This window comes from Pygocentrus nattereri, chromosome 28, assembly GCF_015220715.1.
Source record: "Pygocentrus nattereri isolate fPygNat1 chromosome 28, fPygNat1.pri, whole genome shotgun sequence".
NCBI classification, from domain to species: Eukaryota; Metazoa; Chordata; class Actinopteri; order Characiformes; family Serrasalmidae; genus Pygocentrus; species Pygocentrus nattereri.
The window spans coordinates 18,011,092-18,032,979 of record NC_051238.1 but is presented as its reverse complement, the minus strand read 5'-3'; the positions used below and the strand labels follow the sequence as shown (position 1 = coordinate 18,032,979).

At 37.2% G+C, this 21,888-nt stretch overlaps 1 protein-coding gene across 3 annotated transcripts in view; it reads right to left on the bottom strand.

Moving 5' to 3' along the window:
- The window catches only part of itpr3 (inositol 1,4,5-trisphosphate receptor, type 3), a 43,790-nt gene that overhangs the window by 5,707 nt on the left and 16,195 nt on the right, over positions 1 to 21,888 (bottom strand). Inside the window, exons 20-53 of one of the 3 annotated variants that reach the window (XM_017721294.2) lie at positions 21,679 to 21,823; positions 20,734 to 20,878; positions 19,721 to 19,917; positions 19,468 to 19,588; positions 19,145 to 19,199; positions 18,869 to 19,034; positions 18,402 to 18,551; positions 18,159 to 18,236; positions 17,531 to 17,650; positions 16,925 to 17,047; positions 16,235 to 16,435; positions 14,861 to 15,112; positions 14,163 to 14,288; positions 13,754 to 13,879; positions 13,355 to 13,475; positions 12,618 to 12,799; positions 11,437 to 11,585; positions 11,100 to 11,208; positions 10,921 to 11,011; positions 10,022 to 10,197; positions 9,544 to 9,706; positions 9,008 to 9,213; positions 8,130 to 8,330; positions 7,888 to 7,998; positions 6,517 to 6,612; positions 6,334 to 6,435; positions 6,016 to 6,102; positions 5,772 to 5,882; positions 4,542 to 4,734; positions 4,094 to 4,213; positions 3,389 to 3,561; positions 2,575 to 2,739; positions 926 to 1,115; positions 573 to 653 (exon numbers count right to left, since the gene is read on the bottom strand). In XM_017721294.2, the coding sequence (XP_017576783.1) occupies positions 573 to 653; positions 926 to 1,115; positions 2,575 to 2,739; positions 3,389 to 3,561; positions 4,094 to 4,213; positions 4,542 to 4,734; positions 5,772 to 5,882; positions 6,016 to 6,102; positions 6,334 to 6,435; positions 6,517 to 6,612; positions 7,888 to 7,998; positions 8,130 to 8,330; positions 9,008 to 9,213; positions 9,544 to 9,706; positions 10,022 to 10,197; positions 10,921 to 11,011; positions 11,100 to 11,208; positions 11,437 to 11,585; positions 12,618 to 12,799; positions 13,355 to 13,475; positions 13,754 to 13,879; positions 14,163 to 14,288; positions 14,861 to 15,112; positions 16,235 to 16,435; positions 16,925 to 17,047; positions 17,531 to 17,650; positions 18,159 to 18,236; positions 18,402 to 18,551; positions 18,869 to 19,034; positions 19,145 to 19,199; positions 19,468 to 19,588; positions 19,721 to 19,917; positions 20,734 to 20,878; positions 21,679 to 21,823 (4,832 nt within the window). Of the gene's footprint in view, positions 1 to 572; positions 654 to 925; positions 1,116 to 2,574; positions 2,740 to 3,388; positions 3,562 to 4,093; positions 4,214 to 4,541; positions 4,735 to 5,771; positions 5,883 to 6,015; positions 6,103 to 6,333; positions 6,436 to 6,516; positions 6,613 to 7,887; positions 7,999 to 8,129; positions 8,331 to 9,007; positions 9,214 to 9,543; positions 9,707 to 10,021; positions 10,198 to 10,920; positions 11,012 to 11,099; positions 11,209 to 11,436; positions 11,586 to 12,617; positions 12,800 to 13,354; positions 13,476 to 13,753; positions 13,880 to 14,162; positions 14,289 to 14,860; positions 15,113 to 16,234; positions 16,436 to 16,924; positions 17,048 to 17,530; positions 17,651 to 18,158; positions 18,237 to 18,401; positions 18,552 to 18,868; positions 19,035 to 19,144; positions 19,200 to 19,467; positions 19,589 to 19,720; positions 19,918 to 20,733; positions 20,879 to 21,678; positions 21,824 to 21,888 lie in introns of those variants that run through there. The other 2 variants (XM_017721281.2, XM_017721285.2) reach the window with 2 other exon arrangements.

Here is a 21,888-nt window from a genome sequence, read left to right as displayed (position 1 = left end):
TGAGTTGACAAAGTATCTAGAGTGAGATTTTCTGTTTTAAAGCCTAGGGAAACCTCTTGATCATGTCTTACAGGTGGGAGGAGCTTTCAGAAATAATATGTTTCTTTTAGGGGGTACTGTTTTGATTTTTCTATTTTCAACAGCTGGTGAAGGCATAAGATAGAAAGCTGAATTTCTCACTATTTTCAAATCATCAATACAATGGAGAGAGTGGATTAGTCAAATGGCAGAAATGACTCGTCACATAAGGACAACAACATGTTGTGAGACAGCCAAGGTAACACCAATACTAGCTTGAATATTATAGTGAAGGACACTGATGAATAAAAACACGAATTCAATATGATGAATATGATTTCATTATTTTTAATTGTAAATTTTTTCAAACTGTTAACGCTAAGGAATACAATAGTGTGCAACACAATACTACATACCTTGACAAATAACATAACATCAACATTAAACTACAGTTTTAAGCCAGAATGCCCCTTTAAAGTCACTTTTCAATCTATTATTTTACCTCATATGATTAAATAAATGTCTGATTAAGTGAAAATAAGTAAAAGACTAACCTTGTGATGGTGCTAGAAGTCCAGTCTCTTCAGTGCAGTCTGTTCTATCTGCACTGCAGCTGCCAACAGTACTTTCAGAAGCTGAATGGAGCACATATCACCAGTCAGTCAAAGACCATCACATTGCTATTATAGTTCATCAGTTTCACCTCATCATTTGTTCATAACTTCACCAGTTTCTACAGGCTTATTATCTGTAACTAGATGAAAAACAATACAAACCAAAATCAGGGAAATAAGGGATAGTAGTCTGGACCTGTTGCTAGGACAGTGAATGTCAAGGTCCAGTCCATTTCTTGTATAGATTCTCTACTTTTCCTATTCCAATTGCCAAAACTGACACACAAACTCACCTGTGTTGCTATTAGACAGATAGTCCACCTCCATGATGAAGTCATCTCTGAGGTAGAGGAAACCCACAATGGAGAACAGATAGACCAGGATAATGGCCAACACTGCAGTGAGGAGGATGGAGCGCCCATTGCGTGTCACACTCTTGATAACGTTGAAAAGTGTTTCCTCTCGATAAATCAAGTCAAACAGCTGGAAAGGGATAAAAATATGACAGGCAGGTTTGACATAAACGGTCCAATGGCGTCCAATGTTTATCTACAAACCCAATTTCAAATAAATCAGGTCAATAGATAAAATGCAATTAAAAATAGAAAGCAATGATTTATAAATCTACTTTGACCTGTATTTGAACAAAAAAAACAGCACAAAATATACTGTAAAATTTACTTACATTCTAAAATTGATGCTGCAACACATTTCAAAAAAGTTGGGACAGGGGCAATTTGAGACTAGAAATGTTCACAAAAACATCTTATACAGGTGATTTAATCAGGCTTGGCTATAAAAAGAGCATCCAGGAAAAGCCTAGATGGGTTGAGGCTTGCCACATTGCCAAAACTGCATCAGCAAAAAATCCAACAGTTTAAAAGTAATGCTCCTCAGCTAGGGACTACAATAATGTCATTAAAAGATGGAGGTAATGTGGAGAAATCTCTGTGCATACAGAACAAGGCCGAAAAACACCACTAAATGTCTGTAACCTTCAAGCCCTCAGACAGCACTGCACTAAAATCTGGCTATTATATAGCTAAAATATAATTATTATAACTATTATATAGTAATTATATAACTGACTATTATAACGGATATTGTCACAGAACTCTGGAATACACTAACAAAGAGTTGTCCTTTCCTCCTTCCCTCACTGTATCACACCTGTATTGCATACTTTGGAATCCAAATATCAACAGTGTTCAGAAAGGCTGCCGGTTTCTCTGGGCAAGGGGTTATCTGAAATGGACTGATGCACAGCAGAAATGTTTATTGTGGTCTGACAGGTCAACCGTTCATATTCTGTCCTGCACTGCATCCGACTGAAAACATTTGCTGCAATATTAAGTTTAAAATATGACAAAAGGCCCCATACAGTTGCACAGCAGAAGACTTGCACATATAAATAGAACATAACAGAAAAATGCTAAAAGTCTTCAGTCCTGAAATAATTATTGTTGTTAAAAGGAAAAATGATGGTAACCACGGAGAGGTAAACATACCCCAGTCCCAACTTTTTTGGAGTGTCAAATTTGGAATGAGTATATATTTACAAAAAACAATAAAGGGATTTTGTACAGCTTTTTTGTGTAGTACTAGTCAGACATCATTTACTCATCAAAGCTTTCTTCTATCTTCTTTTTGTTAGCCTTTCCCATGCTGTCCCAACATTTTAAGAATTAGGGTTCATTCTTTCTTCCCTTTTATTTTGTTCTATCTATCTATCCCTACAAAAAGTAGATTAAGGAAGTTACTGCACAGGATAAAATGTGTTGTTTATTTTACAAACTACAACAATAATCACTAGTAGCACTTATAAGAACTACTGTGATGTAAGAAATGACTTTATAGTACATATGCAAGGTCAGCACAAAGAGAATAGCCAATGAACTACACATAAACCACAATGAAAAAACTGTAGAAAATAGACACTCACCAGTATGCTGTAGAAGAGCTCGTTGACACACAGCCCCAGTGTGCTAGTAAACACATAGGCCAGATGGTAGAGAAACTCCATATCCATCACCATGGCTTTGTAACCCATGATAAACGTGCCATTATTACCCACAAAGCTCACCACGAACACAATCTTATTGATCAGCTTTGTTAGGAACAGAGAACCATAGCATAATGGAAGTTAGCATACATCATTAAAAAGAACATTCCAATCAGTTTCCTTAAATAAAAATGATTTTTCACTATATACTTTGGTGCTATTTTGTGATATGCATACTTATAAATTAAGATTAGCTCCTATGAATTTCCATTAGATTAATGGAATTAGATTAGATACAATTAGACAACAACACTGCTATTAGAATCACACAGCCAAAGGATTGATGCAATACTTTAACACTTTAACACTCAGCTGAGCAAATGAACTGCGTGTCCTGCCTCTCAGATTTAGAAACACAACAGAATACCATCAATCTGACAGGCAAATACAAATTTTATACTGAAACCTTTATGCGAATATATGTAAAAAACCCACTCATAATACATAACACAAACCCAGAATATGATGTTGGTGAACTGCTTTTTGTTAGGCGCACAAGATAATTTAGGCAAAGTTTTGTGGCATTTTTCTTTTTCATACTAAATGTAGTTGGTGGTTTATAATACTCTTTTTCAGCTTCTCAAGCTGGTCTTTGATAAACTTTTCTTCATGAAATCCTTCGCACACCTTGTATTTCTCCAAAGCAATGTGAATGCCTGACTTTTCATGAATTTTGCTACCAGTCTAGACTTACGTTGAGAGTTCCGAGCAGAATGAGAGTGGGACCGATGCCAAAGTGGTAGATGAAGCGGAGGATGATAGCAAGGGTGAGGGGCTGGAGTCCATAGCGCTGAGAGAACAGACCCAAAATCGACAGTCCAGCAAAGCACCAGAACAGCATTAACAACATTGAAGAATCAATGGCACCTGGGAGGAGCAACAGCAGACTGTTAAGTGGCTCTAGCTTTGACAAAAATACTGCTTTCACTGTTGGTACTGTAATATCACTCTGAGAGGACAATTTTCTTCTGTGTAGTACAGAATCATCAACATATTTTCTTTACACTTGAATTATGAGAAACTGTTTTCTGGCACTAAAAGTTCTACATTTATTTTTTTAGAATCTAGGGCTAATATTTAAATGCTTTTAAAGTCTTCATATCCTTAAATGGCCAGGGCTCACTCGAGGGCCTAAAGTTTCACTACACTCTTAGTATATAATCTAATCTATAATATAATCTATAATCTAAGAACAACTCAGCCAGTTTGCAATGAAGGCCCTGTTGTAACTGAACAATAAGTCCTGGGACTTTAAGGGGTTAAACTAAATCTGAAACTAAATTTGAAATATTACATTATTTGAGGTTGTTCATCACTCAGTTTTGGTGTATACATTTAGACATGACTTTTGTCTCACTTGATCTCATTTTCATAATAAAAAGTATTAAAAGTGGCATACTTTGACCAGAATCATATGGGTAGAAGAAGGCGATGATGAGGTTGACGAAAACAGCCAGGTTGAAAGAGATGGTGCCCCACAGTGTCATTCTCCGAGAGAACCAGTAAAGAACTGGCATACCTGAGAGAGGCACATAACGGTGAGAACTCACATTATTACAGGCACAAAACAAACCTAGAAATTGACTTATATCCCAGATTGCAAATATAAATCTAAATGCACAGTCTCTTTTAAGAGTATAGTTCACTGGAGCTTACTCTGCAATTTGCACTGCCAAATGCAAACCAGTCCTATCGCTAGTACATGAAATCATACAAACCTCCAATAAGGAACATGACTATATTAAATATCTTCACTTAAGTAATTTTACTACCCCTTCAGATGACTTAATATGATCTGAAATAATATAACACTATTTCCTGTAACAATATTTCAGCTCAGAACATACTGCGCAGCTTCTTCTGCCACTCCATCTCATTGTGTAGGAAGGAAGTCTGCTCGAAGAAGTGTGTGACCTTGCTTCCTTGCTCATCCTGCTCCGTGGTGTTGAACACACGGAACTTTGACTCCTCCGTCAGGAACTCACAGATGGGGTGGACAGGGAATATAATCTGCTCCATGCTGCGGTCATCACGAACAATCTGACAAAGTAATAAAGGATTTCTGTGACTCTAAACTCATTTATGCAGTAATCATAAACACAATCATATCACAAATGTGAGAAAGGTTTTAAATGGCCATTCTGGACTAAAACTTGCACTCAACGTGTTATTTTTGTGTTATATGTTGTAATGTAGCATTGCATCCCTCCCTCTCATCAATTTGACAGCATTCATGATTATGTATTTTTGCACTTCCAACATTGTTCTCTGACTACAATACCTAGCATATATCACACAAATATGTCATACAACAACTGGGAATTCTCCCATGGCAATAAACAAAGGCTGTCTTTTTTTAAGACAGCCCATCCTCAAGTATCTGGCCAAATGTAGATACTTTTCAAAAGTTCCTCCCACCTTCAAAATAAATCGGAGGTGAGAAGACAAGTTAACTACATATTTTCCTGCTTCAGCACACTACAGAAGTATTTGTAAGCAGCTGATGAGTTCATTCAGATGTAAAACTAAAACGTGCAAATCAGTATTCAAGCATAGTTTTAACCCTTGCCTGGTGTTTGCATCTGTGGGACACATTTTCAATGTTTACCAAAAGAAAAAAAAATTATGCACTTTATTATTATTTCAACCTCAGATTCCTTGGCCTTTGCTCATTTTCTGTCAAGAACACATGACTTCACACTGTACACCCCCTACACATTTATATTACGCTTGTGGTGTTGGGGTGAACCCGTGGGGAGTAAAAGTGTGCAGATGCTGTGTCCCTCATGGTCTCCTTCTTCTGCTGCTGTTAGTGTGTGGATGTCTTTCTGTGTGTGTGTGTTTGTATTTGAATGTGTGAGGGTGGTAAACATGGACAGGCCACTGACTGGCTACGGCTGTTAAAGGAGAACCCTATGCTGGGCAGTTGTGATATTTTAAACAATGCGATGGGTCCATCAGACCCACTGAGTAACAAAACCATAAACAGCACACAAGGGGTAAGGAGTTAAGAAAATTGAGAGTTACTCAGAGCAATGTTAAAGAAAATAATGAAAGTGATTTTTTGAAAAGCTAACTTCGATCTGAGCAGTATGATGGTCGTAGAAGTCCAGAGGGTCTTCCTCTTGAATCTCAGCTGGAACAGAGGATTTCAGCATCTGGGAGAACTGCTTGTTGTTCAGATTGAGCTGCAATGAAATAAAATGATGTGTACTCATTAATACCACCCAGAAAAAGAAAAGGATGCGTACTCAGCAGCATCACCACAGAAAAACCTTGCAAACCTGAAACAATGATGAGAAATTTGTCTGAACCCCTTACCATAGAAGAGATGCCCTCTTGTCCTTCTTCCTTAGTTCTTTTTGGTGGTTTTAGCAGGTGACTGAGAATCTTATTGTGCCGTGCCAGCTGTAAAGATTGCAAACACAGAAGTTTAACCTCCTCCATCACTGACACTGACATTGTCTGACATACGGTTGTCTATAAAAATGGGCAACAAAACTCTTAGCTACTAAGCAACATACATTTTTCCATTTTTCAAGTACCAGTATGTTACACTTTGTCTTGGTTATTTGAATAGTTGTGTATGTTTGATTTTTGGCCAAACATTTAGAAGTTCATGACACGTTAATGCTGTACCTGTAGAGCCAGGATGTAGATGTTGTGTCCAACCTCTCTGGGTGACACCTCTTCCCCCTCATGCTCACTCTCCTGCAGGTAAGCCTTCTTTATAACTTCAACCTAGTGGACACACAATATAGTGAGCTGCAATTTGTATTTCAAAATACATGTCTCTCAATCACTGACACACAGTGGACTGACCAGTTCTCGGGGTCGAAGATTAAACAGAATCCTCTCTGCATTCTCGCTGTCGTGGCGGCTCTCCATCAAGGCAAGTAAGAGCTTGGAGGCATTGTCCTGCATATAAACATGACGTTATCATTTTATATGCCATTAACCTAACAACCTTACACACAAAACATTAAGATACTTGATTAAGAGCACTGTCAAACCTCTGATTTCAATTTTTTTGATGTTCTATTTTTATCCCCCCTTGTGAAATACATAATACACAGCACTACACTGTGCAGTGTAACTACAGTGTAACTACAGTGTACAATAATTACAGAATTTTAACTTACAATGGAAGTGTACCATTTCTATTGGTCTGTTCATCATGAAACTGACACAGTGCAAAGGGTGATGGGAGTTTTGAAACTGCAAAGAAGTAATAATGTACAAAAATGGAGATGCTAGGTTTTTGCGCATTTTGGTAACACTTTATATTCCCTGCTAAATAACTCTAATATAACCAGGCCATAAACATGTCATGGCAGATGTCACATGATGTCATGAGTCGTCATGACAGTGTCACGATTGGCCCCTCCCAGTCCTGTACGTGTTTGTGTTTTGGTATAGTCCACGTGCTTCTTTGTTTTGGTATCCGTAGTCCTGCCCCTTTTTGAGTTTTGTAACTCCGCCCCTGATTGTTTTCACCTGTCCCTCGTCTTTACAGAGTCGTATTTAAGCCCTGTGTTTGTCCTTTGTTTTCGCTGGTCTTTGTTTGCTTTGTTGGTTGTTATATGCTGTGTTGGATGTTCTGTTTAATTGTTCTGTTTTACTTGTTCTGTTGTAGTCTGGTTTGTCTGTCATGTCTGCCCCCCAATCTATCCGAATTGGCTCTATGACCCTGGACTGTCTCGACCCTGATTTTGGATTTGCCCTTAATAAATCTCGCTTATCTCAGCACGTGCGTGTGTTGCACACATCCAGTCTCGCAGATATTTTACTGACACAGTGACCCCTGACTCGCTAGAACCAGACCAAAATCAAAGTTATAAAAGTCACTAAGGAAAACAGGCAGGATGGCTGTAACGTGCTGTGTGGACATCCATCACCGCTGGATCTTATGTCACTATAACTGCGCATTTTATCGCAGATGAGTGGCAGCCAGTGTCTCATGTGCTCCAAACAAAAGCAGTGAATGAGAGCCTTCCAGTTCACCTGCCACATCAATTCCATTTGTTTTATTAATAAAAGATATTGGAAGCAAATTCATTATAGATCAGTACAAATACTTTGCTTTAAAAGTACCAAGTCATCACACAGTGAGAAAAAAAGAAATCCTGTGTAGAAAAAAAAGAAGATGTATCGAGATGCATCAATAATCGTTGTATAATCGCAGTTCCTCACCTTCAGCTGCAGCACCATCTCCATACGGTAGCGGCACAGAGGGCTGATGTCATTCAGAATCAGCGCAGTGATGATGTCAATGCCATTACACTCATGAGTGACAATGCACGTCTTTAGAGAGACAGAACACAGAAGAGAAAACTCAGCATTGACAAGGTGTTTATAAGGCCTTCATACAGTTAAATTAAACTTCTTCAGAACACCCGGGCAATCTAGCGGTATTCTGTGATCGATTATCTGACCTGGTTCTCCTGGCATGGTCCCTGGCAGTACTCTGTGAGCGTTTCCAGGGTTTGGGTGATCAGACCCACATTGTGTTCATTAATGTAGAGGCCCAGCAGGCCCAGGCCTCCTGTGGTGCTGCCACACATGATGTCCAGGAACTGTAGTGTCTCACAGACCAGGTTATAGTTTGTTTTGTTATTCTGACAGCGAAGGAAGTTCTGAGGAAAAGTAAATGTTAGGGATATTCAGATTTGTGATGTGATAACAATATTAATATAAAATCTTGCTTGTAAACTGCCTGTCAAATCACTGCATAACAAAATCATAAATAGAGTAATTCAAGGTGGTTTGTTGATCTGAGTAGTTTGACCACTTCTAAAGGAATTCAGAACTGTTCACAGTGGTGGTGAAGGGAATCAGTGTGAAGAGTTTACTGCTAGTTTTTAAGAAGAGTTTTTGCCTTGATTTAACAGGATTTAAGAGTTTACTCTTCAGGTATCAAATGTCTTCTGCGTTAAAAGAGATGTGAATGCTGATGAGTGCTGCCATCATAATGAGATAAAATGAGATGGGTTTGTCATTTTTTCTAAGGTAATGCTTTTCTCTGTTATTCCTTTGGTTTTGTAGTTTTTATAAATGGCAAGAACTAAACAGATTTGGATTAAACAAACAAATTATGCATTTTGCAATAACAAACAGTCATTGCAAAATGACAAAGAACACAAAGTCATTTATCAAAAATGTAAATCTATCAAAAATGTAAAAAAAAAGTAGGTGTACCTGAATGTACAGTATCACTTTTTCAATTCTGATTTTGGAAGTTATATCGAGAACAGTCATCCATCTTAAGATCAGACAGATTAGATGTATACATAAGCAGTGGAGATGAGCTGACCTGCAGATCCTGGTTGTGGTTCTCACAGAGCAGCTGGAGGAAGCGCAGAATGGGCTTCATGATGACCACTGAGGGGCCCATCTCTGTCTCTACCTCCTGTTGCTCTGTTTGGTGAGCTGGAGCCAGGTTGTGGGATTGGGTAATGGGGGGGTGATGTCCAAACTGAGCCACTGTGCCTGGATGAAATGCCAATGACTGGGATGCTGCTAAATTAATTCATATATTTATTCTGATATACTGTACAGAACAATACATGCATATTCATTCAACTGTGTGACAGCAAATTTGTACTGTAGTCTTCCTGTGTCTTAACTTCAGTGGGTTACTTAATTCTTCACTCTTCTAACTACTTATATTACACTACCCCAAATTATATTTTAGTACCATATTAGTTACTGCATAATGTATGGTGGTTACTGAATAATATGTGAGAATAATAACAAATATGATACAATTAAGAACTGAATTTAATAATTGAAGGTTCAGTTGTCAAATCCATATTTGTTTGTTTGTTGTATTTTTGTTTTGTTTTTTACCTGGATCCAGATCTTTTTCATCTTTGGCCTTGTTGCTCATTTCACCCACATTAACTGAAATGGTGGCTTTGATGTCCATTTGAGCATTTTTTATGCGATCATTCAAGACTTTAAAGAACTTCTCAGACTTGTTGTCACCCATCATCAGTTTGTAGAATGAGTTCTAAAGTTAAAAGAACGAGGAAAACAATATGAACTGGTCTCAAAATCTTCCTATCACAAACACTGAAAAACAGTTTATATAGTTGAAATGTGTCAAGTGGAACTATAACAACACAATCACTATCTTCATGTTTGCTTTTTTGGCAAGAATTGAGTTGATGTAACATTAATTTATATACAACCACTTACCATATTTTAGTCATTAAATTTATAATGGCAGTTTTTTCAGTGTAGTGTTGTTAAGAAAAAAAAAACAGCTTTGAAACTACAACAAAAGATGTCAATGTCTGTGACTGTGAAATTACAGTATCTGCACCTGTATCTCTGTGTTGCCGCCTTCTAGCAGACAGATGGCTAGCTGGATACTCTCTTGGAAGATTTTATCATTTTTAGTGCTCATGATGAGGTCTGTGAACAGCTTTGTGCCTCCCTCTCTGTCCAGACGACACTGCACTGCAGCCACAGCAACCCAGTCTCTCTCTGCCTCTCCACCTATATACGCACATCCACACATCACCCTCAGAAACTCAACACCAAACTAATAAAATAACTCTGCAGTTCACGATCTAGGATGAATGCAGTAATGTGCAAAAGTCAGACTTTAATATCCAGTCAAAATGGTCATTAATTGTAAGTTATTCATTTTTTTTAGCTATTCCTAATTTATTCATTTTTCAGGCTCAGGAAAAAAACAAAACATATATTTAACAGGCTTACACAGAAGCCTCAACAACTACATTTTTTCAGTATTTAGTGTAGTCCACAGTTCACATAGCTTTCATTCTTTTCAGGACATTGGCTTTCAGTCTGCAGGGATATTTTTTTCTCACCTCCAAAGTTCAGTCCAAGATGTTTTAGCATTTTAATCCCAAATATATGCAATTATGTTAGGTCTGTGGATTTTTTCAGATCTGAAGCAAAAGTAGAGCTTGATTTTCTCCTCTCTCTCAAAAATGAAAGCTTTAAGCTTTGTTTATCTGAGAAAGACAGTTTTGGTGTCCTTGCAGTTGGGGCCTATTTTTTAATGATCTTATATCGAATCTCCTCAGTATCATCTCCTAAAGAAATTATAATTTGTACTTAATGGCAGTTGTGATTGGAAATTAAAAAAACAATTAAGGGTGGTCTGACTTTTGAACAGTATTATATATTCCAAAATGTCACGCTTGTATAGTATGCATTTGTAATTTTTACATTATTTTTACTGTAACAAACCTCCTGCTCCGAGTTCAGCTAGATCACTTTTCAAGGCCTTTTTGTTGTTAAATAGGTAGTTCTGCAGCAATACCTTTCTCAAGGCAATCCCCTTTAAAAAGAAGCAAATACTCTCAATTAATGAACGAACTAAAAATAAAAACAGAAATGCGTGCACATATACGCCATGAATGTCTAACCCTCTCATCGAAATCCAGAGTGCGAATCAGCATCTCCTGCAGAGTTCTGAGGACCTTGATGCACAGCTTCTCCTCAGAGTTCATCAGAGCCTTGGTGTGTTGAATCAGTCTGGAGGACATAGAGCATAAGTGAATGTACTCATTCTGAAATGCAATATATTCATTTGTGGAAAAAAATTTGCCACAAACCCACAGTGTCTGGCACAGGGTATTATTTATAATACAGAGTATTATTTAAACACTGTAGAAAAAACAGTATAGTAATGTATACAAATTTACAGTTATCTGAAGTAATTAAATGTTATAAGCAGCAGTATTTTGTGAGCAGATAACTCACTTGGAAATGAAGCCTCCAGACTCACAACGCATGCGAGCATCAGTGCCCTCTAGAAACAGCAGCTCAGGCTGATGGAGAACATCAACCAATACTGACAACTCCGCATTAACCAATGGCTTCAGTCGTTCTTCCAGAGTGTTAATGATGTCCTGTTAGAACACAATGAAATTCAAATGGTCTAATCCCTTAAACTGCAGACTCATTACTCACTTATTATTCCTAAAACTTGTTTTTCAGTAACCAATTTAAATGATTTAGTAACTACTGCAAAACTTGTATGTTAGTTAGAGCACAGTGCCAAGTCCACACCACCATTTTTTACTCCATTTTTAGTCAAATCGGCCATAAACTAAAATATATTTACAAGAAAGTGATATTGAAACAACTAAAAAGCCTCAACAACTAAAAATTATAACAAGCGTTTCAGTATTTAGTGGGTCGACACTTTGCCTTTATTCTTTTTTCTTTAGCAGACTTGCTTTCTGTTTTTCAAAGAAATCTGCAGGGATATTTTTCCACAACTCCAAAGTTCAGTCTTAGGAGGGGGCTGCATTTTCTGGTTCTCACAGTCCAAGCAACCCCAAAAACATTCAATGATTCTGAGGTCTGTCCATCATTCTGAGAACACCAGAACACCATCTGAAGCAAAAGTGGAGATTGATTTTTTTCCTCTCTCTCAAAAATGAAAGCTGCAAGCGCTGTCCCATTTTCTCTGAAACTTTAAGGAATTTTTTGTACACCGGTTTTATCTTTTTTTAAATCTTTTTTTTTCCCATTCATCCATATATATATATATATATATATATATATATATATATATTTTTTTTTTTTTTTTTTTTTTCTCTTTCTTTTTCTCCATACATATATATATATTTTTTCAGAACATCACAAAGCAGTGTAGGCCAAAAGCTGGTCTGTGATTTCCAGTGTAAATTTAGCATACCGCTACAAAAATATTATTTAATTTAATTTTCATCATAATGATTCAAAGTTGTTCTCTAGAGTATCACTGGATCACTAGCAATGGCATTACTGGATAGACTGGCTTAACATAGTATAACATTACACAAGCTTGACAACAGTTTTCTGCTCCTCACATTTATAATTCTTCAGAAACAGGTTCATAAACAAAGAACTGCTCTACACCATCAAACACAGTAACACCTCAAACACACACACACCTGTAGTTTTTCAATGATGTTCTTATAGTCCCAGGGGCTGCTAGAGCTAGCAGGTCGAGCAGTGAGTGTGGCGTTCTTGTAACCAGGTTTTGGGCGACTGACAGAGTTGACTGCACTACTGTTCAGCATCATGTTGATGTGTGCTTCCAGCTCCATGGGTAGGGAGATAGAACGACTCTTAGCTATTGATAGAAACAAAATAAAACCAGAAATCAAAATTTGCATCCAAGCTTAAACCCTTCAACTGAAAACTTACTACCTAGTTACTAATCGTAAAAAAAATTACTAAGCAACTGCTTAAGATTATTTAGTAACTTATATAAAAATGATATGCAAGGAATGCAGTTTTGAAAGTGAGGACTTAAGAGTGTTTAGGTGGTTTTGTCAGTTGCATGCAAAAATTTAAACAAACCTGATCATGTAACATACTTTGTTGATTTTCTAAACCACAATAAATGGACACATCATGTACAGGGAACACACTGGAAAAAATGCTTTTTTGCACAGGCCACTTTTATTTTTTCACAATATGTTTAAATCAGTAAATAAACAGTAACTGTGCATTAAAGTGTGCAGAAGTGTGTTCTCTATAAAGGATGTGTACTTAGTTTAATGTTGAAAATCAGCAAAAGACATATTTTTTTTCCAGGGGGTGTATATAAAGTGACCTAAATGTGACCACAAGATGTAGCTGTGGATAAGTCTTTATAATGACATAACAAGAAGCCCTGCTTTACCAGTCATGGCTAGAGTCCGTATGCAGCTCTCTACTAGTCCCTTCTGCTGCTGCTGAAGCCAGGTACAGTCCAGCAGACGCATGCTTGACTGCAGCAACCGAGTCACTATGGTGTGATGAGACTGAAAATAAACAGAAAAGCAAAGTCAACTTAAAATTCTTAGCATACTATAGAAAATCTCTACTTAGTAGAGCATCATTTTTAGACTATCAGATTTTGTCTAGTCTTTCTACATGTTTACTCCATGTTCACTACGTGATCTGCTGTAAAGTGAAGGAAAATGAAGGCTGAAGGCACAACCCCTCATTTTTGGTGCACTCATGAATGTAAACAGTTAATTATATTTGTTTCAATTCACTGGCTTACCCAAAATATAGTACATGTAGGAAGATGTCTTACCTGAAGTGAAGTACTGTTTTCAGAGAAAGGTGAACTGAAAAAAGCATTTATTGTGTCTAAGACCACATTGAGGACATACTTCTCCAGCACAGGGTCTTGCACACGTTTCTCACGGTTGCTGCACACCTACAGATATAGCAGTTTCATATTTACACAACATACCCATATAGCACAGCAGTGCCTAAAGGCCCATACTGGATAAATGAAATGCTATACTAGACTACACGTCTCAAAATGCAGGTGAGCATCCCCACTTTGTCATGAAGCTAAAGATTATGGTTGTTGCTTTTATTCAGTTAACTGTAGCAGATGCAATCTCAAGTCTAAAACATATGGTTCAGCAACAATTTATGAGTGCATCCAGACAATACAACGACTCAATTGGTAGAGTACTGGCTTGCTGTCTTACCCTGGCCATGTCTACAATGAAGTTCTCAAACAGGTTCCATATGTGGTTGCTGGTATAGATCTCCTTCATCTCCACCTCTGTGTCCACATAGCAGTGGTTCACAAAGTTCACATAGGCAGTTTTCACCTGAGACACAAGACATCACTGTAGATGATAACAACTGGACAAGAGTTCAGAGTAACCACAATCACCACAACATTTCCAGACAATTGCTGTACTGGACCTTAAATTATAGCTGATGTACAGTACTGTGCAACAGTTTTAGGCACCCAAGAAAACAATTTTTAAAAACTAGTTATCTGGGCTATAAGTGTAACATTAATACAATAAGTAGTGATTTTATGTATTTGAATACTTTCAAATAATTCTCTTAATTGTGTGGAATTTAACAAATTAGTTTAACCCACATGAAAATTTGGGAGGAAAAAATTGTGGAACCAAAGTTTGTTCTTCAAACTAGCTCAAATACCTTTTTGTAAACAAGAAATTCTTGTTACTGTTTACTGTGTTTATGTTTATTAATAAATTGTGTTTTTAAAAAGCACAATCATTTACCAAGATAAATGGTTTTAATAATATGCCTAAATTCTATATAAGTAAATTCCCATGCAATGTAGCTTGAAAAAATTAAATAATAACTTATGTTATATAAATATAATAACTTATATTTTTGAGTCAACAATATCACATCTAGCTACCTCTGTGATGCAGTCCTCATGGGTCACGACTCTAACCACATCCTCTAAGGGCAGCAGTGAGGTGCATTTGATCTCAGTGTAGACGTTTTTGCCCTCAGCACATGCAGCCAGAAGCTCCACCAGGGAAATGTGGTAGCGAAGCGGACTGCTCTCCTGCACGCCTTCTCTAGATTCGGCCATCAGCTCCAGCATTGCGGCAAAGGACGCTTTATCATTGTAGAAGACCAACACATCATCTCCTGCATTTGTTAACTGTGATATTGAGCAGATGATAAAGTTACAGGTTAACAATCGTTGGCTTTATACTTTTAATAACTTTAAAGAAGCTAGTTTACAAAGATAAAAACTATTAGGGGTGGGGAATATGATTACCTAAAATTGCTATCACTGTAAATAATACCACAATGTGCTTTGTGCATTGTGTGTACTGTATTTCACACTTTTATTGTATTTTACACACTTCTATAACCTAAGAATAGCTCAACCAGTTTGCACTGAAGTGCTGCTGCCACAATCTTGAATTTGAACTCATGATTTCTTGATGATTACACAGTTGGCCACTCAGGAGCCACAAAGTTACTTAAATGTTTGTGTACAAGAAAGAATGAAAAAGTGAATTAAAAATTTGTGAATTACATCAGAGCAGTGTGCTCTGTGGTTATGTAGTTCCTAATGCTTACCAGTGCAAATACATAAATGATCTAGCGTAAAATGTTAAATTTTTTAAAAGCTTTTTACTGTGTTAGACATTTTAATACCTTTTCATTATTTTTGTGGTGCAACTCCTTAATTATCAGAAGACAAGACATCATTTGTTAGAGTTTTAGACATCATAGTCAGAAACTTAATAGGAGGAAGGCACCGCCCCAAAGCCTGGGTGCCGTGCGTGACAGGGGGAGCTGTGGCCTGTGGTGGGATTTGGTAATAATTACACTGGAGGGGGTAACTAAGTAAAAGTTCCCCCCCAAATTAAGCAATTTTAGCTTATAATGAGGCAACCACATTGACTGTTTTTTTAAAGTAAGCTCCACTTGAAGTGTATTTTGCAGACTCAGTCTTAGTGTGAGATTCAGTACAAAAAATGTATGTTAAGTTGACCTGACATTTTAGATGGTGTAGATGTTAGAAGGTTCTGTTTTAGATAACAAGGCCATATTTCACATTTAAACTATAATACTAGTTGTTTTGACAGTAAAACGTGACACTGCTCACAGGATAAAATAAATTTGAATCATGTATTGTAAAAAAATGTCTTCAAGCATCAAGGTATCATAATTTTTTTTCATTACACCATTAAAAACAATGGTGAAAAAATGCATGACTTGTTTTAACTGTATATAGCCATCATACTGTACTTTAGTCACTATCCCATACCTCAGTCATGATCATATCCTGGCATTTCTTCACATACTTCCCCTCAGCCTTAATGATGGTGTACAAGAAGTTAAGGTACTGCACATGCCGGCCATGAGTAGCCAGGCAGTGGATGAAGTGCTGGAGCACCGTCTCGCTGATCTCAGTACATAGCAGGTAGTTGTTATTGAAAATCTGCTGCACTGTTTCTGCCTCTAGGATCTGAGAAGAAATTAAAGATATGAGGGTCAGCATAAGCACCACAGGATTACCAGTCATTTATAACAGACACATGCAGTGGATGTCAGTTGAAACCTTATGAGTCTACTGTTATTATTGGCGTTTTGCTAAACCATTTAACATCATTACATTTTAGTATAAAAGTAATGCAATAAATTACCATTATGCTCTGTATGGACAGATTAAATCTGTGCTTCAGAATGTTGTCCATCTTTTTCAAAGTCAAAAACATGGTAAAAAGTATTGCACAGCAATAATGTTTCATAATTATAATAAAATAATAAAAGTGGAGTTGGTTTAAAATGAATCAATTGTTGTTCTCCGCTTTCTTACAAGTGTGATACAAACAAGAAATCATTTTCTTATAGTTTCCAATTATTTTAAAAATAGTTAATGCCAGTACCACAAGCATGTAGCAGATATAGTGCACAATGCATTGCAACACTTTAAAAATCATATGATGTCCCTTACTCCAGGGGTAAGGAAGAGGTTTAGGTGCTTGTGGAGGAGAGCCTGGTTTTCTGGATTCTTATTGCAGAACTTCTGTAGAAAAAGGTGGGTGAACTTAATGATCTCCAGCATTTTCTTGTCATTCTGCCAAAAGAGAGAACCAAAATTACACCAATGACACAAGAAGTAATGTTATCTGTAGTAATGTACTAATACTCTTCATCGTTCAGGGATAGCCTTGAGGCAGAGTTGCTGTTTGGTCCCCATGCATGTGATATGTGCTCCTCCTGCAGTTCAACTTTGGTTAAGTCAACTACAGAAGGAGCAACACTACAAAGACAGGATTGTTCCAGTTTAAATACACCTTTGGGTTGTAGTTGATTAGACTGTACTTGTGTTAAAATAAAGCTCTGCAGTTCACCTGTGTTAGTGTATTTCTGAGCTCTTGCTGGCTTTCTCAGACAGTCCAGGCTGACATAAATGTATCATTTTATTAGTCCTACATATGCCAGTTCACTAAACTCTTTTTGTTGAGCTTAAATGACACAAGAGACCTAGGGTTTGGACCAAAAAAACTAGGAAACTGTGGTGTAACCTACAATTTTTTTTTCACAAGGCTGTACAAACCCGATCATACGAAACTTGCAGCAGGTCCAGCATGACTTTATGGGCACCCATGTTCTTCAGAAGCCTCTGCTGCTTCTTAAACACCCCAGAGCTGCACATCCTATTCAAACGCTCCAAAATCTATGGATGGAAGTACAGTTGTTTTGTTTTTTTAAAAGGCAATATTTAAAGGGCTGATTCTTTTCATTAAAACCTGATATATAATACTCTGTTATATCAAATGACATTGATCTAGTTGAAATTTGCATACTTCTTTTCAAACTGTCAAAATAACAATTATGTAACTGTTTCAGCTCAGGCAGTGCCCCATCTAACTCATTACATCGATCAGTACTAGAGTACGAGTCTATGTCAAAACGTGCAAATCAGTCAAACAATAATACCCCACTTTCTGATGATGATGCCCGCCTCCCTATGTGCTGAACAAATATAACTTTGACATATGGGAAACAGACTGTAAGCTATGTTGAGTTAACCTACTTGTTGTCACTCTCACACCTAATGCTAGTTAAGGTTAGCTCTGTTAGAAACTGCAAAATTGGGAAATAATTAGGCAATTTAATGTTTTTTTTTGGTTTTATTTTGTAATTTACTTGCCCAGACATTACCACTGTTGTGGAAGGCATACCTCTTTGACTTTTTGGTAGTTTTCATTGCTCTTCTCACGCTTTTCCTTCTGGGAGACTGGAAGCTCATTAGCAGCAGCCTGAGAAGAAAACACATGTTTGAAACACTTGGAGTTCTCCTTCCTTGTCCAGAAGATATACTGACAGAAGGAACTCTTTCTAATCAATGAAAATCATATAAACATCTTATAAATGTGTTCTATTAAATCTACACAAAGAGCAAAGCAATGCTTTCACAAACCCACCTCTCCCTTATCTTTTTTTCCTTCTCCTCCTGAGCTGCTTTTCTTATCTACCCAGAGCTCAGACTTCTCCACCATCATGCGCAGGTGATCCAGGTCACTCTTTATGAGCTTATAGTTGTCCACATCCTGCTCAGAAATTAGGAGCTGGACCTATATGTGCATTGGGAAAAAGCAAAAATCTTGAAAGGAGAGTTCTTTTAACGAATAATGAATTTTTCACATAATCTACAGCCAAACCGCATCTTTGTGTTTTGTCATTAATTAAAACACTTCCAAAATGGAAAACGGAAAATTACATCATTGTGCTAATGTAACTTCAAAAGTCTGTTCTTCAATTCCTACTAGTCCACTTGTCATGAAATGTTCACACAATGTAGCTGGCATTTTCAAATCATATAAAAAAAGGCATTCTAAAGTTCACATAACAGTCTGATTATGTGGTTTAACCTGATGAATATATGTCTAACCTGTTTGAAGGTGTGTAGGACCTCCTGTCTCTGGCTGAAGTGTTTGAAGAGGAGCTGCAGTGCCCCTGAGACCAGTGGAGGATAGTCATGCATGATGAGATGGATAAGCACACGTAGAAACATTCGCCCACCTTCATCATCCACTTCTAAAATACTGTTGCCCTTCCTAAAGAACAACACAAAGATTAAGGATGTTCATTCAAGACAAATAATGTACCTTGGTATGATGATCACCAATCAGTAATGAACATGGAGGAAAGGAAGGTTGTTACTTACCCAACTCCAAACATAGCCTCTGCCTGCTCTCCTATGTATTGTAAGTTGATGGATGCTGTTAAAAAAAAGAATTTCATTTCAATTACAACTATTCTGAAAAACCTAAATTACTGTATAACAACAACCACTACTACTACAATACTAGTTACTAACTAGTAGAAATTAAGAGATGAGATTTGGTTGATGCAGTTATTTCAACTAGCAAAACATTTAGTGTAAGCCCTCCAACCAATCACCCAAGTGCACACTGTGTTTCTCACTTCTGTATAGTACTAGTATTTCACAACTCCACAAATAATTATTACATTTTGGTTATCAATTACCTGCAGTTTCCATTGCTGACACAGCATCTGCATCTGCCATTGGATACACCTCCACAAACTCTTTCTTAAAGACAGACAGCAAGAATGAAAGCCGATAGTCCAGCCGCACATTCAGGATGAACTGCAAAACAAAAGATCAAGCAGTGAAAATATTATATAGCTACAGCACTAGATGCTTTTCTTATCAGCTCCACTGGATTTATTGTTCCAGACCAAACAGACACTGACTGTGCACAAATGTGAAACTACACACCTGTAAAATCTCTAGGATCTTCAGTTTGGTGTCCATGACTGTAATATCATGGTTGTCAATACTGTCCTTGGTGCGAGTCTGCCCATCCAAACCAATGATGGGGCGACAAGGACCAGAGATTATGGACTGCTTTCTGCTCAGCACCATGGTGGACATCATCTGGCCCACTCCATGAATGGAACGCCGTATGTTCTTGCCTGAAATGGAAAAAAAAAAAAAGTGACAAAATATGTGATCCAATAAGTAACCTAATACTCTGTCATTAGTGGTTTAACGTGCTGCAACTAATGCACACACACATATGCAATGCACATACCTACATTTCATGTGTTTTATAAGTAGGATCAGATGTTGTCTGTAATCCGATTAACGTGTTTACATGCACTTAAGTAATCAAATAATGTGAAACATGAGTCAGGATATAACTGGAGTTCTGCTTTACAATTAGCCAATAAGCTCACAGAACAAGATGTGACATAAACGTAACGTAAAACTCAAACCTCATGCCGCAGCTTTTTTAAAAACGCTGTCCCAATTCAGCTGAAAATATGAACACATCATCCCGAAGATGAAGAATATTTAAATTCTTAATTTCATCAAGTAATTGGTTTCAGCATCACTCCAAAAATGTTTTGCTTATTTCTGTTACCGCGGTTTTCACACATGTCTGGATTAAGAAATCCGAAAGAAATCTAAGAAATCTGATTACTGAGCGAAAATCCAGCTCTCTTTATTAGATTTCCTAATCAGAGAAATCGGCGTATACTGTTTACATACGAATTGGAATAATCAGATAACTGTAGAAATCTGATTATGATTGGATTATTGAATGCATGTAAACACACTTACTGACAGCTGAAAATGTCTGCATTCTCTCTTCAGTTGAGTGGCATAATAACCCAGTTACATACTTTGGTTTGCAGTCTTTTCAAAGCATTTTGTAATGAAAGTATAATGTAAATGTCTTTTCCAACTACTATGTTAAACTGCTTGAGTGATTTATCAGTACTCACTGCTGCCATCATCATGGATCATAGGTGCAACCAAAGCAGGATTGGGAATGCAGTCAATGATACCAAGAAGAGTGCGTGTGAGTCTCAACAGCTCAAAGAAGCTGTAGAAGCCAAAGTATATTAGATGCCTGGCCAGGCTCACCACCTGAAAGATACAAGTTCACATTTATCCCTTTGAAGCACACATGTCAGGCTCCTGTTCTTGCAGGTCAAAACAGTGCAGAAAATAGAGTCAGAATTGTTCAGACCAGTTTTGATAGGAACCAGACATCCAAAGCATTTAACATACCTTTAGGCTATTTTACAAAGCTGGTACATGAAATACATGAACTGGTCACAAATACAGTGACTGATGTCTGATACATTGATTTATGGTAGCTTTGACATAAACTTTTGGTCTAAAATTTATTTTTTTATAATATTCATGGTGGAAAGCTACATACTATGAGGCAAAATACTCCCCAAACAAAACTTCATTTTTCAAATGACCACTGTTTTACTATGATCAACACTATATATAAAAGCTTGTGCAGAAATAGTTAATTGGTCTTTTATGACAGTAGACTGGCTATATTTGTATTGTAGACACCGTGACTCCTGGCTCCTATTATCACCACTGTAAAGAAATATGCACTGCTAAGTTCCTCTACAACTCACTCTACAAATCACTCTGAATGATGCTGTTTACATCTTAACGAAAGAATTATCCAAAAGATTGCATAAAAATTTGAGAATTCCCCATTAAATGGCCCAGCAGATGGATCCAGTCTTAAATATTCAATCCAATACCTTAAGAATACATTGGCAGGGCTGCACTGTTTTGTATGTATTTACTATAATAATGAGTATTACAATGGGGTTAAAGTGATTGTGTGCAAAGCCTTTTTAATGCACAATGTACAGTACTAAAGAACTTTAGCTCGGCTAGCGTAATCGCGATTGTACCTCGTATGTCAGTTTATTTTTCTCCTCGTCAGCAAATGGTAGATCATCATGAAGAACAAGGTTGAGGTAATCCTCCATGAAAGCCATTGTGTTGGCAAACTTGTTCTTCTTGTTGTCCCTCGAGTAGTCCATATGAGAATCATAACTGTAAGAAAGTCAAAAATGTAGGTGAAAAATTCAGCTTGAACAGGTTCTTTAGACATATTATAA